The sequence below is a fragment of the Nicotiana tomentosiformis genome, chromosome 2, assembly GCF_000390325.3.
Source record: "Nicotiana tomentosiformis chromosome 2, ASM39032v3, whole genome shotgun sequence".
Lineage (NCBI taxonomy): Eukaryota > Viridiplantae > Streptophyta > Magnoliopsida > Solanales > Solanaceae > Nicotiana > Nicotiana tomentosiformis.
In genome coordinates, this window is record NC_090813.1 from 188,697,445 (window position 1) to 188,713,740 (window position 16,296).

Consider the following 16,296-nt stretch of genomic DNA (forward strand, 5'->3'; position numbering starts at 1 on the left):
AGATTGGTAGAAATATATTGCACATGAATATGCTCCATCTATTTGAGAGAATCACGTGAACCCAATAGCTTTTGTTTAGATTTTATATATACTCCCTTCGTTCCAATTTATGTAAACTTGTTTGACTGGACACAGAGTTTAAGAAAAAATGAAGACTTTTAGAATTTGTGGTCCTAAACAATTCAAAAAGGGGCCCAGAGTATTTGTGTGGTTATAAAAGCTTCTCATTAAGGGTAGAATTGTAAGTTTAAGTAAAATTGTTTCCAAATTTAGAAAAGGGTTATTATTTTTAGAACGGACCAAAAAGGAAATAGGTTCACATAAACTGGAACGGAGGTAGTATATTATAGGACCGAAAAACCCAATTATCATTATATATTAATTTGAGATTATTATAGGAAACTATAAATTTCGAATCCTCGAGTCCGCATCTGCGAGGCTTTAAGCAGCAACTTATACTGGCAAAATTATTAGGCAAACAATTCATAGGGACAGTTTTTAACAAGAAAGAAACAGGATCCTGGAGCACGAATTGTTAAGGTTTTTCAGCCCTAGTTAAATTACAGAGATATGCTACACTCGTTGTCTTCGTGTGACCTATAAATTACGGGTTCAAGCCATGAAAGCAACCACTAATATTTTCATTAAGATAGTTTATCTACACTACACCCTTTGAGTTGCGATCCTTTCTGGGACCCTGCGTGAACCCGGATTGCCTTGTACAGTACAATGCTTCACTTATTAATAAAAAAAAAATACAAGCACATCACCCTAATAATATGTTCATACCTATATATTCGGGCAATCACTTGCTACAATCGATGAAATTCTGATTGATTATATTCACAAAAGAAAAGCACTCGATTTCTCTAGAGAAAGATCAAAAGAGCAGGATGTGGAATTTGCACAAGAAGCTTCTTCAGCTTCTGTTCTTGCATTTCTCCATAGCCTTAGGTGCTGAAGTTTAATTCAGACAATAATCAGTATTCTAGTCAAGATTAATTCTAAGTAAACTCGAACTTGTTTAAACAAAGCAAAGGTGAACATAAATAACACTATAATAATATATAAATATATCTCATACCTAGTCCTATTGCTTCAGTTCCTTTCATGATGCGCAAACGCTTGCAAGATTCAACAAACATCCTGTTGCGTTGTATGTAATAATGTTAGTAATTATCCAGTGAAAATCCAGCTGATTACAATCAAATCTCAATAATAAATATTACTTGATAATCTAACAAAAATGATAATTAACCTACTACGATGTCATGTAAAAAGTATTTATATTGTCAGTATGTATAACTTGAATCCTTTTAAATTAAACTTAATTAAGTTATAAGTGTATATTAACATTGTAATGACTTTTTACGCTATCAATATAGTTTAACATATATAACAACATGTTAATTATTATTTTTATCAGAGATTACTAGTTAATCTCTGTCATAGAGATTCACATGTACTTTACAGGTGATATAATCGTATACATAATATATTTTACATAGTCGGTGTATAATATTTAAAAAATTTAATATAATGAAATAGTTGGGGTGTTAGAATTTTACCCCCAAGGGACATCGCCGACAAGCATCCAATCACCATCTTTGTCTTCAAAAGTAGGAACATAATCACAACTATTCAAAACGTCCATCAGCTTTCTTTCATTCATGAAATCTTTCATTCCTTGGACTTCAAAGTTTCCTTTTAGTCAGTACAACATACATAATGTGTTAGACCAGCAATTTAAAGAAGCCACTCATCTGATTAAAGTTCAGACACAAAAAGGATAGGATAGCTAGCCAAACAAGGCATTCCGCTTTCATGCATATTTTGGGGAAGGGTCACATTTCAAGGAATGTGATGTAGATATTCTATTCTAATGCAAGCACTAATAACTATTTCCAGAACTCGATTAATCCATTTTCGAGTAGCGTATGACCCATTAAAAGAGAAATGGATCTCTACCAACATATTTTTCATTAACATGGCACAAAGCCAAGATTTTTGGTTAAGGAAAAAGGGATCACACCACCGCCACAATCCTTGGTGGTGAATAACTTAGCTTGTTCTACCAGGTTATTTGTCTTATTTTTTAAGTAATCGATTTAACTTTTTATGAACAGTTACATATTGTTATTTCAAGTAATCAGAGAGAGTAAAAATATTTTTATATAGTCAATATATAGAAGTTGAATTCAAAAAATATAGAAGTATGCCATAATGGATTAGAAAAGTACAATTAACTTAGTACAATAAATTTTACACTATCAGTGATAGTTAACTTGTAGTGGCAGGTTATATATGTTTTATTTTCTGATAATTAATTTTATTTTTTACCGACAATTAACTGTAGTATTATTTTCTACAAAATAAAGTAAAAATTCTTTTACATTTTCAGCATATTAAAGCTGATTCTAAAAAATATAGAAGTATTCCATAATAGGTCAAAAATAGAACTCAACTTGTATATACTGAAACTGTGAACTATTAATGTAATTTAACAGGTTATAGCAAATTACATATCTTATCCTTTAAGCTGCTAATTTCATTTTTTACGGGATAGTTACATGTAATTATCTTCTAGGTGACCTGATAATTATTTTTATTTTGACTTAGTGAGTATAGAAGTTAAACTCCTGAAAATATAAGAAGTTCTTCCTATGTCTCATTTTATGTGATGATATTTAATTGGGGCAGAATTTTAAAATTTTTATTAAATATATATTAATTATTAATTTAGAACTCAATAACTTAAAAAGATTAGGATCCGAACCCATAAGCTTGAAATTCGGGCTCCGCCTCGTACCAACAGTGAAAGAACTGAACATGTTGGATAAGGCATGACACAGTTGTTGATAATTCTTGTACATTGTTTAAGTCCACTTTTCTAAGGTAAGGTGCACCATCCATACTGACTTTGACTAAAGCAGCAACAGTACTCTTCAGGATATTCTTCCTGTAGGACCTCACTGGTGGCCAACCCACAACTTGGGCCCTGAATTTGTGTTAAAAGGGGTTAATTTAATATGTAATATCTATTTATAATTCATGTATAGCATGTGTAATCAATATATATATATATATATATATATATATTATTTATTTATTTATTTATTTATTTTAAGAAAAATAAACAGTGAATTTGACCTAGTGGCTACTTATTTACATTGCCAGTATATCAGTTAAACACTTATGTTTATATATTTATACTATAAGTTAAGTAAGTTTTATATGATCAGATTACCTAAAATAAATTACTTAAAATTCGACAACAAATAATTGTCTACAGTAGTAAACATAAATTGGAAAAGAGTGCAAATAATTGCTACAACCACTTAAACTAGATTATATCTTTACACCGTCCATATATATATATATATATCGAAAAAAGAATGATGGAAGAAGAAGAAAGATATTAAGGTCAATACTTTTTCATTTTAATTAAGTATACAGCCAATTAACGCAGTATAAAATCTCAAATTTATCTCCTTGGAAGAACAAAGAAATGCAATTTCTCCACAGATCGATCTGCTTTCAAAATTTGCTATGCCAAACGTACCGAATAAATGAATTCATCTTCTTTGAAGGATCTAACACACAAACAACATTTGATCAACATAGACTCTAACTTATCACTAGGTCTTGACTATAACCACACACTCTAGTCAACACGTGAAGTACAGGAATATAAAAACACATGATCACTGAGGGTCGAATGCGGTGGGATAGTTAGGATTCCTCCACGCTTAACTAGAATTTCAAATTCTGAGTCCTTAAAACAAAAACTTTTCTTGGGAGAGATCGGTACCTACAAGAGGAGAAAAATTTCGAATATAGAATGCCTTAAAAAAGTAAAGTAAATAAAATACATACGTACTTGACAGCTTGGGGATTGGTTTGATTCTCTGTTAGTTTTGAAGAAAGGTTGAGCTTCAAATCCTCTGCCTCTGTGAAATCTCTTTTCAGTAGCATTATTATAAGTTTCATGAGCTTTTTTTCTTCCACCTTCACCAGGCAACCCTAGCCTTAACTCTGTCTCCTCAAAATCCAACTTAGGCTTTTCTTCTTCTTCCCCTAGCATTTTTGCAGCCATTAATGTTCTTTTCCCGTTTGTTATATTTGAGAGTTTTTGGTTTTGAGAGAAAAGTGAAAGTAAAATATAGGTTGAGACAAAAAATAACTAGCTTGGATTTGGCAAGTGTTAAGTTGTTAAAATATTAATCTTTTGGTTCTATTTTATATGGCGGGGTTCGGAACACCAAGGTCAAACAACTTAAATTTAGTGTGAATTTAGATATAGAATTTTTTAAAAATTTAAAATAAAATTTGCATTTTAGAAACTAGAAACAAAATACTAGTATAATTTCTTAACACCAGATAACAACATTTCACTATAATGGCCAAGGTTTTATGAAACCAATTTTTCATGTTAACTTATATTATATGTTTTTTATAAAAGCATTTTACTAAAGCAGCCAAGAAATGTCAAAACACAAGACGTTGTTATAAAAAGATTTAACTGTTTTAAAGAAAATATTTTACTCCTAAATGAAAATATCCGACATGAATCCAGAATAGTCGGCCAACAATTTCGAATAGGAGGCGTAGTTAACAAAAATAAAAGGAGACATGGACATCTTATTGAAGAAATGTTGAAGGGTGTGTTTGGGCTAAAAGTGTATTAATATGTATGGCAAAGGTGGTGGGGAATGGGTTGCTTTTGTCTTTAATCACTTTGATAAATGAATTTTCGACACTTTAGCTAAGCTTGTGAACTGGATTTCTAATCTTGTTGGATTATAATTTGATCCTATCAGTGTCTCTATCAGTGTCTTGTGCCGCCCTCTCATGCAATATTGCCTTTCCTGCCTTAATATTCAAGTTATAATAATTAGCCTACGGTGAAACCGATACCATGGGACGTCTCGGTTTCCGATAAAGTAAACAAAGAGATGTGACGGTACGGAATCAGAATTGAGGTAAGGAGCCCTTCGAGCCGGTGTCCGAACAAAACGCCTGCCCTCGGAAGTATCGGAGCCATGACCCCCAGGTTCAGTTCGAATCCCATAGGCCTCGGAGAGCATAACCAGATAATCGAGCACGACCAATAAAAGGCCGTGATATCCGTGACCAGCCGGATGGCACGACGTGAATCTCGGAACGTATCGGCAGAGAACCGGTGATTAGTTAAACAGAAGATTTTTACCTTTTATGGAATTGTACTTAGGGTAAAACTCCCCTACTATATAAAGGGGAGTCTAATTATTCATTAGACATATTTTAAAACGCACATCAAGGCAATATATTCTTATTTTCTCTGTTATTCAAAAATCTTACTTTTGTTCATCAAATCATCAGTAACATGAGTCTGGGATCGAAGGCCGGCATTTCATTAAGTTGTTACTAAGTCCGGAATCACTACTCTTGATTGGTTTGACAATTTATTACGTCATTTATATGTTTAATCTAATACAATTTATCGTTTGTATTGAATTAACCCACATATCCTTAAAACCACTTATAAATTTAATTGTTATCTATTTTTTAGGGTAAGCAGTTTGGCGCCCACCGTGGGGCTAACGATAATAGTGGTAATTTGATACAAATTTCCATAACACACTCTATTTTACACTTGTTCTTTGAGCTTTTAATTTCACGTCAAAACTAAAAATGTCGAACTCCCAATCTGCCCATTTGAACGTGGATGCTGAGTCTGGCCACCATGACGAGGACAACAACGTGGTACCCAGCAACGAGGTGCCTCCTGCTGACCCCAACAGAGTCCCAGTTGCTGATCCGATTGATGCTAACTCACACATAGCTATCGAAGCAAACTTGCCTACTGACCCCAAAAACAGCATTCGCGGAGGAGCCCGAAATACACACGACGGCGAAGGTGACGGGATCAACTTGCGCGTGATCTTCAAAATATTACAGGATCAACAGATAGCGATAGCCCAGTTGCAGAACCAAAGTCGCGCCCCCAGCAGAGTTGAGACCGAATCGTCCCGGGAAAATACCGCAGAAATAAACCGACCACAGAAAGGCCGGTGAAGCAGAACTTGGGACCAACCCCGAGATAATAAAGATGATTGAGGAACTGACAAAACATGTGGAATCAAGAGAAAAGAACATTGAAGCCAACGACAAAAAAATAGAGACCTATAATTCCAGGGTCGATCAAATCCCGGGAGCACCACCGATACTGAAGGGCCTGGATTCTAAGAAATTTTTCCAAACATCTTTCCCTCCGAGCGCAACTCCGAAGCCGATCCAAAGAATTTTCTGTATGCCCAAAATTTTGAAGTATAATGGGACAACCGATCCAAACGAACATGTGACCTCTTATATGTGCGTCATAGAGGGAAATGACTTGGAGGATGATGAAATCGAATTCATTCTGCTGAAAAAGTTCGAAGAGACCTTGTCGAAAGGAGCTATGATATGGTATCACAACTTACCCCCTAATTCTATTGACTCATTTGCTAAGCTTGCAGATACCTTTGTAAAAGCGCACATCGGGGCCATCAAGGTCGAGACAAGGAAATTAGACCTTTTCAAGGTAAAGCAAAGAGATAACAAGATGCTCAGGGGATTCGTATCGAGGTTTTAAATGGAACAGATGGACCTGCCTCCGGTCATAGATGATTGGGTTGTTCAGGCCTTCACCCAAGGACCAATCCCCGAAGCTCATTGGCTTCACAATAGTTGAAGCAAAATCTGATAGAATACCCGGTAATAACTTGGGCCGACGTCTATAACCGGTACCAATAAAAAATCAGGGTCGAAGACGGTCAGCTTAGGGCCCTTTCCGGGTCCGTTTATCCCATCAGAGTTGGTGACAGATACAAAAGAGACATTGATCGTGAAACAAGATTGAATAGAGATCAGTATCAACCATACAATCGAGGTCGAAGGGGTAATGGGTCCGGACGCAATACTGTGAGAAGTGAAAGAAGGAGCGACTGAGGTCATAATAATCGGGGACTCATGAGCAAAAGCGGTTTTGACAGACCCATCGGGTCTAAGGAAGCACCAAGGTTATCGGAGTATAACTTCAACGGCGATGCTGCCGCTATTGTATTAGCCATCAGACACATCAAAGATACTAAGTGGCCTCGACCATTGCAATACGGTCCTGCCCAAAGGGACCCCAACCTAATGTGTAAATATCATGGGACTCACGGTCATAGAACCGAAGACTATCGACAACTGAGAGATCAAGTAGCCCGGTTATTCAACAATGGAAACCTCCGAGAGTTTTTGAGTAATCGAGCCAAAAATCACTTTAGGAATAGGGACTCCAACAAGTAAATCGAGCAAGAGGAACCTCAACACGTCATTAACATGATCATTGGTGGGGTTGACGTCCCCCGTGGGATGATGTTAAAGCGTACTAAAGTGTCCATTACAAGGGAAAACCGGATTCGAGATTATGAACCGGAGAGGACCGTATCTTTCAATGACGAGGACACTGAAGGCATCATACAACCACACAACAGTGCACTGGTAATATATGTACTCATAAATAAATCTCGAGTTAAGTGTGTGTTGATTGATCTAGGTAGCTCGGCCAATATAATCAGATCGAGGGTCGTGGAACAGCTGAGTCTACAAGACCAAATTGTGCCTGCAGTCCGAGTTTTAAACGGGTTTAACATGGCATGTGAGACCACTAAAGGGGAGATAACCATATCGGTAAACACTGGTGGAACCGTTCAGGAAACAAAGTTCTACGTGATCGAAGAAGATATGAGATACAACGCTCTATTCGGGAGGCCATGGATTCACAACATGAGGGTAGTACCCTTGCCACTACATCAGGCATTGAAATTCCCTACACCAGGAGGGATCAAAATAGTTTACGGAGAGCAGCCGGCCGCAAAAGAAATGTTCGCGGTCGATGAGGTGGTCCCAATATTCGCACTCTCAACATTTAAGAACCCGAGTTTGATCATCAAGGAAGAAACCAAATAGCAATCACCGACACCGGCCTCGACCGAACCAGAAAAGCAGGGGACGAGCGAGGATGACTATTATGGAGTCCCCAGGTCTTTCATAGCCCCTGACAATTCTGATGCCACCAAGTCAACGGTTGAGAAGATGGAGCAAGTCATATTGATTGAGCACCTGCCCGATCGGAAGGTATACCTGGGCATGAGGCTTACTCCCGAGCTCAGAAAAAAACTCATTAAATTTCTTACAGCTAACATAGATTGTTTCGCTTGGTCCTATCTTGACATGACAGGGATCTCGCCGGAAATTACTACTCACAAGTTGAGCTTAGATCCAAAGTTCACCCAGTTAAACATAAGAGGAGACCTCAGTCCGAAGTCAAGCATGCATTCATCAAAGATGAGGTATCCAAACTCCTTAAAATAGGTTCTATTCGGGAAGTTAAATACCTGGACTGATTAGAAAATGTAGTGGTAGTGCCTAAAAATGGAAATAAATTAAGAATGTATATAGACTACAAAGACTTGAACAAGGCATGCCCTAAGGACTCTTTTCCTTTGCCTAACATCGATCGCATGATCGATACGACGACCGTCCATGAGATACTTAACTTTCTCGACGCCTATTCCGGATACAACCAGATACGGATGGATCTGGGCGACCAGGAAAAGACTTTCTTCATCACTAAATATGGCACCTATTGTTATAACGTAATGCCATTCGGACTAAAAAATACTGGTGCCACTTACCACCGCCTAGTAAATCGAATGTTTGAAGAGCAAATAGGAAAATTAATGGAGGTTTACATTCACGATATGTTAGTTAAGTCCCTGCGATTGGATGGCCATTTGAAACATTTACAGGAAACCTTCAACATACTGAGGGGATACAATATGAAGCTGAACCCGGAGAAATCTGCATTCGGAGTTGGGTTCGGGAAGTTCCTTGGATTCATGGTGTCCAACAGGAGGATCAAGATCAATCCCGACAAGATGAAGGCCATAGAAGAAATCACCATGGTGGACAATGTCAAGGCCGTTCAAAGACTAACTGGGCGCATAGCCTCCTTGGGTCGATTCATTTCAAGGTCCTCCGATAAGAGCCATTAGTTTTTCTCGTTATTGAAGAAGAAGAATAACTTCTCGTGAAACCCGGAGTGCCATCAAGCTTTGGAAGAACTCAAACGGTACCTTTCGAGTCCGACTTTACTTTATATTCCAAAGGCAGACGAGTAGTTGTACTTGGCGGTATCCGAGATAGCGGTAAGTGGAGTCTTAGTCTGGGAAGAAGAAGGTACACAATTCCCTATATATTATGTTAGCAGGACTCTAGGCGAGGCCGAAACGAGATATCCTCACCTGGAGAAATTGGCGCTCGCTTTGCTAAGCCCCTCCACGAAGTTAAGGCCATATTTTTAATTCCATCCTATATGTATTGTCACTACTTATCCATTGAGGAACATAATGCACAAACCCGAGCTCTCGGGATGATTGGCCAAATGGGCTGTGGAAATTAGTGGGTATGATATTGAATATCGACCCTAAACTGCAATCAAGTCTCAAATTTTGGCACACTTCGTGGCCGAATTCACACCGGCCTTAATACTTGAGGTCGAAAAGGAATTATTGTTAACCTCGAGGACTTCTCGGGAATCTGGACCCTCTTTACGGATGGAGCTTTGAATGCAAAAGGATCCGAACTCGGCATCATGTTGAAGCCACCCACGGGTAACGTAGTTAAGAAATCTATTAAAATTGTGAAATTGACTAACAATGAGGCTGAGTATGAGGCCACGATTGCAGGTCTCGAACCGGCTTAAAGCCTGGGGGTCGAGGTAATCAAAGCTAAATATGATTCCCTTCTTGTGGTGAATCAAGTCAATGGGACGTTCGAAGTGAAAGAGGAACGGATGCGAAGATACTTGGATAAACTACAGGTAACACTATATCGATTCAAGGAGAAGACCCTGCAACATATACCCCTGCAACATTTTTTCGGCAAGGTTTTTAATGAGGCAATAGTGGATCGTGCTACCTTAGAATCAAAGGCCGGTTATGAACCGGAGTCGATGGTCACATCAACAATATCCGATCCCTCTCGACGATCGACCTCGAATACTGAGGGCCATCACCATCGGGTAATGATTTTTAGCAAGGATTGGAAACTTTATGCTTGAACAGTCTGGGCTCGGTGGATAAGATTTATTTTAAGGGCCAAACGGTCAAATGAACCGTGCCCCCATAGATCACCTAAACCATAACACGAAGCTTGTACATACTTACAATCTTGTATATTACGCACATGAATGAAAGAAAGTTTCTATCTTGCAGATACGTATTTGTCCCTTAATACTATTACATTTTGTTCATTAAGGATATCGCGCCCAAGGGCCGCCTCTATCCAGATCTAATAGATCATCCCCACTTCGGGACTGTCGTCCAAGGCAAGCTCGGACGACTCGGGATATCGAAGCCCGGCGGTACACAATCCTATTAGGTAGTACCTAAACTTAAAAGGCTACGGCTACCCCCACTCGGGGACTATCGTCCAAGGCAAGCTCGGATGACTCGGGTTATTGAAGCCCAGAGGTACAAAGCCTATAAGGTAGTGCCTGAACTTAAAAGGCTATGACCACTCTAGATACGGCTCGGAGACGTCCGAAGCCCGTAGTCAAAACATAAGGCCTTCAAAATTCCAAACCGGTTTAGAGGTTACCCTCGACAAAATTATAGTCTAAAAATATCTAAACAAGCAATTTGGGGAAAGCTTCCGGTCATACCAAGCCCCGCAAGTTTTAAACAAAATTCACATCGAGAACAAGTCTTGTTCGAACCTCCGAACAAAGACTTATTACTACGTTTTATTCCGTGCTAATCCTGTAATCCATTTGAAATCTTTGTGATTGTAAAGAGGATGCCAAAATTAATAGACTTGAAAATTGCCAAAAGCGAAAAATGCCTTATATACATTCCGAAAAAGTCTTTACAAAGGCTAACGAAAACGGCCTCAACAAATTAAATGAACAAAGTACAAAAACAAAGAAAAATTCCTAAGGCACATACGCCTGATCTTCACCAGAACCCACCTCATCACCAGAGCCGTCTGGGTCTTCTCCATCCTTGGGTTCACCGAAGCCCTCAGAGCCTTCCTATCCCTCGAGTTTAGCCAGTTTCTTGGCCTCGGTCTCGAGCTTTTTTGCATCTTTGATCTTGGCCGACAGGTTGAAACCTCGGGCATGGACCTCCTCGAGGGTCTCCCTTCGAGACAACCACTTCATATACTCAACTGGTAACTTTCAGGCGGGCCTCGACTACCTCAACATCATCCCTATACTGGGCCACCGTCTCTTCAGCATCAGCCCTAGTTATTTTCGACACGGACTTCGCTCTTTCAAGCTCCTTGTCAAAGGCATCCCGTTCAGCAATGGCCGAGCCCAGTTGAGACTGAAGGTCTTCGATTTGTCGAGCCCGTGCTTTGGCTTTCTCTTTCGCCACTCGGAGTTGGACTTCTACTGATGCCAGCTGATCTCGGGCAGTCTCCTTCTCCGAATCCAGCCGGTCCATTATTTCCTTCTAGATATCGGCCATAGACATGACATCATTCATTTCAGCCCGGAGTTGGTCGATCTGGTCGATCTTCTATTGGACCTGCAAGGTTTTGTCGTTAGCCACCATGACTAACTCGTCATCACTAACTTTAAAAATCGTTACCTATTCCACCAAGTCGGCATGCTCCTTCTCAGCCGCATCCAACTCGGCCCAGAGACTCTTGATAGCTTCTTCGTGTTGCTCGCTGAGAAGCTTATACGTGTCCCTCTTCTCAGCAAGCTCCCTGACCTCAGCCTCGAGCTGGTTGGCCTCAGCCTGGTACCGGAGAAAACTTTCATGATGAAGTACCGAGGCCTGCAAAAAGATAAAAGAAAGAAGACATGAGAGATATTAAAAACTAAGTTAGAAGGCGAAAGAACGTAATGACATCTTACCCGGTTAAGCGCCTGTTGCGCTTTGTTAAACAAACATGACACATCCACCTCATTCATTTTCACTTGGTCTTCTTTGGTTAACAGGCATCGGAGATAGCTCCCTACTCCAACGGGGGCGGAAAGAACCCGAGTATCCTCCGGGATGGTGAAGATTATTGACCACTTACGGCCGTGATCCATGCTAGGGGCGGGGAACTAGTTGACTAATTTTGGGCTCGAGTTCAGCCCGCCGACATCTGAAGATGGGTCTTTCCTCGACACCTCCAAGTCGCCCAACCCGGAGAAGTTTTCCAGAGCGGTTGAGTCCACACCTTCAAAAAAAGAACGAAGGGGATCATCCGCTACATGGGCCCCTTCGTTGGATCGCTCCTTCACCACTCGGGCTTCGTTAAACATGGACTCGGTGAATAAAGGTCACCCTGGAACATCTATGACACCAGGGACTAGAGCCGGCATCTCGAGAGGTTTCATCCCTCATCTCTACATCGACTTTCCGAACCTGAGGGGGATCAGCCTTCATTGTTTCCCCCTTGGCTGCCGCCCGCTCTTCGGGGGAAGTTGTTCCATAGGCTATAAAAATATCACCTTCCTTGGGCTCATCCCTGAGCCAAAAAATCAGGTCTGAGTCGGGTGCTCGGGAGCTAGAACTCTCCTTTGGCTTATGGGCCAACCTTCTCCTTGGCTTCTTCTTCTCTGAGCTCGGGAAATTCAGAGACTTTATTTTATTCTTCTCTCCTACAACAGCCCCGGGCCGTCCTGAGGCGGAGGGATCAACCAACAAGTCGTCGTCCCCTACTAGAGGCCTAAGCTCAATGGTCTTAGACAAGCATGTGAAAAGAACATAAAGGAAATGAGAATGTGATGCTAAAAGGGGAGCCTAATGTTACTTATTCAGGAAAGACATCTTACCGTGAGAATGGGACTCCCAACGGTCCTTCGGGAGCTCGCACCACGAGCGCTCAGAATAATGCATCTGCAAACAAATGCCCTCGATCCACTCTTTAAGCCGAGGAATGGCGTTTGGAACTCGAGCAAGAACTGCACCACCACAAATACTGGTGAGGAAAAAAGAGATGAACCTAAAATCGACATTTAAAGGAAAGTTGTGCTTACGTGGACATTCCACTTCTCGGGGAATGGCCTAAATCTGACAGGGATCAAGTCTGCGGTCCTCACCCGGATGAAGCATCCGTGCCAGCCCTAATTCCGGTCCTCATCGATGCTCGAGAATGGGGCTTTGCTAGCCCGACTAACAAGCTTTATCAGTCTCCCTCAGAAGATTTGGGGACTGTACAGGCAGAGTAGATGCAATGGTGAACTGATATGAGTCGATTTTGGTCACGAAGTATCGAAGGAGGATTACAATCCTCCACATCGACTGATGGATCTGACCGAGGAATACTTCAACCTCTTACAGAAGTCCAGAATGACCAGATCAATCGGGACCAGTATGAAGGGATAAGTGTAAACACTCAGATACCCCTCCACATGGGTATAATGGCTTCCTCGGGCCCAAGGATTACTATGTCCTTATCCGCCTAGCCACAGTCCTTGCGAACCGCAGGAAGGACTTCTTTGGTGATGGAGCAAATATACCTAGATACCGCCTCACATAGGCCTTGTACCGACGAGGGCTTTTCAACCTTAAAGTCATCCACAACCAAACATCCCCCGGGGACGAACATTTTCAAGGGAGGCTCGGCAGGCGGTTCATCAGTAGCCGCGCCCGGAGCGGATCTCTCGAGAACGACCACATCGGGAGTGGTATCCTTGACTTCGGTGGCTGGCTGCGAAGAAGAAGAAGCAAATTTTTAGGGAACAATTTTGGAAGTTTTCGCCATTGTTATCTGGAAAGAGTCTGAAAAATATGAAGTAAGGTTGGGAGATGAAAGGTAAAAGCTTTGCTGAGAAAATCAGTGCGCTGGTTTGGGTAGAAAATAAGTAAAAGCTTCCAATTTACTGAGAAATCTTGAAGAACAGAGGTAAAAAAGTTGGAGTATGAAGAAGGGCAGTGATATCCTGAAGATTCGAAGGTATAAGCTTGGTCAAAAGGTAAAAAATGAACGAAAGAGGGGAGTACTTATAGAGGCTTCACGTCGTTTTCCATCCAGGGATGGCCTGTCGATGGCTGACACGCATTTGAAGTCATTATGACGCAACTGACGGGACATTTCAGATTCTTTGTCGTTTCTATCACGGAGTGTTGAAGAAAGGGTCGAAGTGCACATGTCGTTTCTCGTCATTTCTGTAAACTTACTCTCCGAGAAACGAGGGGACTATCTGTATATGGGCGAAACCGAGACCATGGGACGCCTCAGTTTCCGATGAAATAAACGGAGTGAGAGACGTGATGCTAAGGAATCGAAATCGAGGCAAGGAGCCCCTCGAGCCGGGGTCCGGGAAAAACGCCTGCCCTCGAGAGTATCAGGGCCATGACCCCCAGGTTCGGTTCGAATCCCAAAGGCCTCGGAGAGCATAACCAGATAATCGAGCACGACTAACAAAAGGCTGTGATATCTATGACTAGCCGGATGTCACGGCGTGAATCTCATCACGTATCGGCAGAGCATCGATGATTAGTTAAATAAAAGATTTTTACCTTTTATGGAATTGTACTTAGGGTAAACTTCCCCTACTATATAAAAGGGACTTTGATTATTCATTAGACACATTGTAACACGCACATCAAGGCAATATACTCTTATTTTCTCTATTATTCAAAGTTTTTACTTTTGTTCATCCAATCATCAGTAACGTGAGTCCGAGATCGAAGGCAAGTATTTTATTAAGCTGTTATTAAGTCCGGGATCACTCCTCTTGATTGGTTTGACAATTTATTACGTCCTTTATCTGTTTAATCTAACACAATTTATCGTTTGTATTGAATTAACCCACGTATCCTTAAAAAACTACTTACAAATTTAATTGTTATCCGTTTTTATGGTAAACACTACTTTTTTACGGACAATTGTTATTTATTAGGTGACTTGATGTATAATAGGAGAATAGAATTTTGTATATGTTTTTTTCTCATATAAAAAGGTAGTGGGGAATGTGTTGCTTTTGTCTTTACTCACTTTGATAAATGAATTTTCGACACTTGGCTAAGCTTGTGAACTGAATTTCTAAAATCTTGTTGGATTATAATTTGATCCTATCATGGTCTTGTGCCGTCCTCTCATGCAATATTGTCATTCCAGCCTTAATTTTCAAGTTACAATTAGTCTATTTTTTATTTACAGTTGTTAGTGTTAGGTGACTTGATGTATAATAGGAGTATAAAATTTTGTTTATATTTTTCGCTAATAGAAAGTTATATACGGTCAAAATCGAAGTTTGCCCTCGAATGACTAATCGAGATTGGAACATAATAGATCAAAATTCATCATTATAATATCGAGCCATGATCTGAAGTTAAGTTGTCGAGCTCGAGCACCAGAGACAGATCAAAATCGGGATCGGCCAAGATCGAGCTCGAGGCCCAGAAACCGATCAAGATCGAGATCGGTGATCTTGATCAGTCAAGATCAAGGTCGAGCAAATAGAGATCGATTAAGATCGAGATCGTCCAGGATCGAGATCGAATCAAGAAACAAAAGAGCCGTTATACTGCGATTAAGGGAAGAATCTCGGCGAAAATCACGACGCATATCAAGGGGAGACCAATTAATTAATCTATCATGGGATCCCCACTATATATTTTTAATTATATCCAAAATAGGATCTCCCCACTATATAAAGGATTGTTATCATTTGTAGAAGGGGGGATTCATGGAGATTCATAGAATACAAAGCAATATACAGTTTTTCTTCTGGTTTCGAGTATTTAGTCATTTTTGTTCTTGTATCAGCTACACCCCATTCATTTTGAGGGTGGCCAAACTTGAAGGTCTAGGCTAATTGATTTATTCGGTTTGCATTTATTTCTTTCACAATTAATTTCGTTATTTATTTATTTATCTTTCCCAATTTGTACCAAGTTATACCACGTATCCTTAGAACTACGTATAAATTCAATTGTTATCCGTTTTTCGGGTAGACAAAAGTTAAACTAAAAAAAATAAAAAATAAATCCTTTGATGACATGACTCAATAATTTAAGTGCTATTGATGGACCAGTGCGGACTGCATGTGTGCACGTAATTATATTGAATGGTCTGTCTAGAATTATGACATAACTCAATAATTTAAGTAGCACTTTTTTTCCCTTAAAAGACAACAATGTCTATTTCACACCTCTATTTTATCAAGATTGAATATATTAGCAACTTTACCATTCCAAGAACTTTTCACAATGTATGCATGTAAAACTCCGTACGTGTGAGCTTGCTCACCTTATATTGCTGATCCCAATT

At 40.0% G+C, this 16,296-nt stretch overlaps 1 protein-coding gene across 1 annotated transcript; it reads right to left on the minus strand.

The window, feature by feature from the left end:
* Positions 1 to 620: 620 nt before the first annotated feature.
* Positions 621 to 4,216, minus strand: LOC104105419 (auxin-responsive protein IAA16-like). The gene is made up of 4 exons (XM_018773862.2): positions 3,877 to 4,216; positions 1,569 to 1,704; positions 1,085 to 1,146; positions 621 to 957 (listed from the first exon to the last, which is right to left on the minus strand). The coding sequence occupies exons 1-4, from the start codon at positions 4,094 to 4,096 to the stop codon at positions 920 to 922; spliced, it is 456 nt and encodes a 151-aa protein (XP_018629378.1). The 5' UTR covers positions 4,097 to 4,216; the 3' UTR covers positions 621 to 919.
* Between the last annotated feature and the right edge of the window lie 12,080 nt (positions 4,217 to 16,296).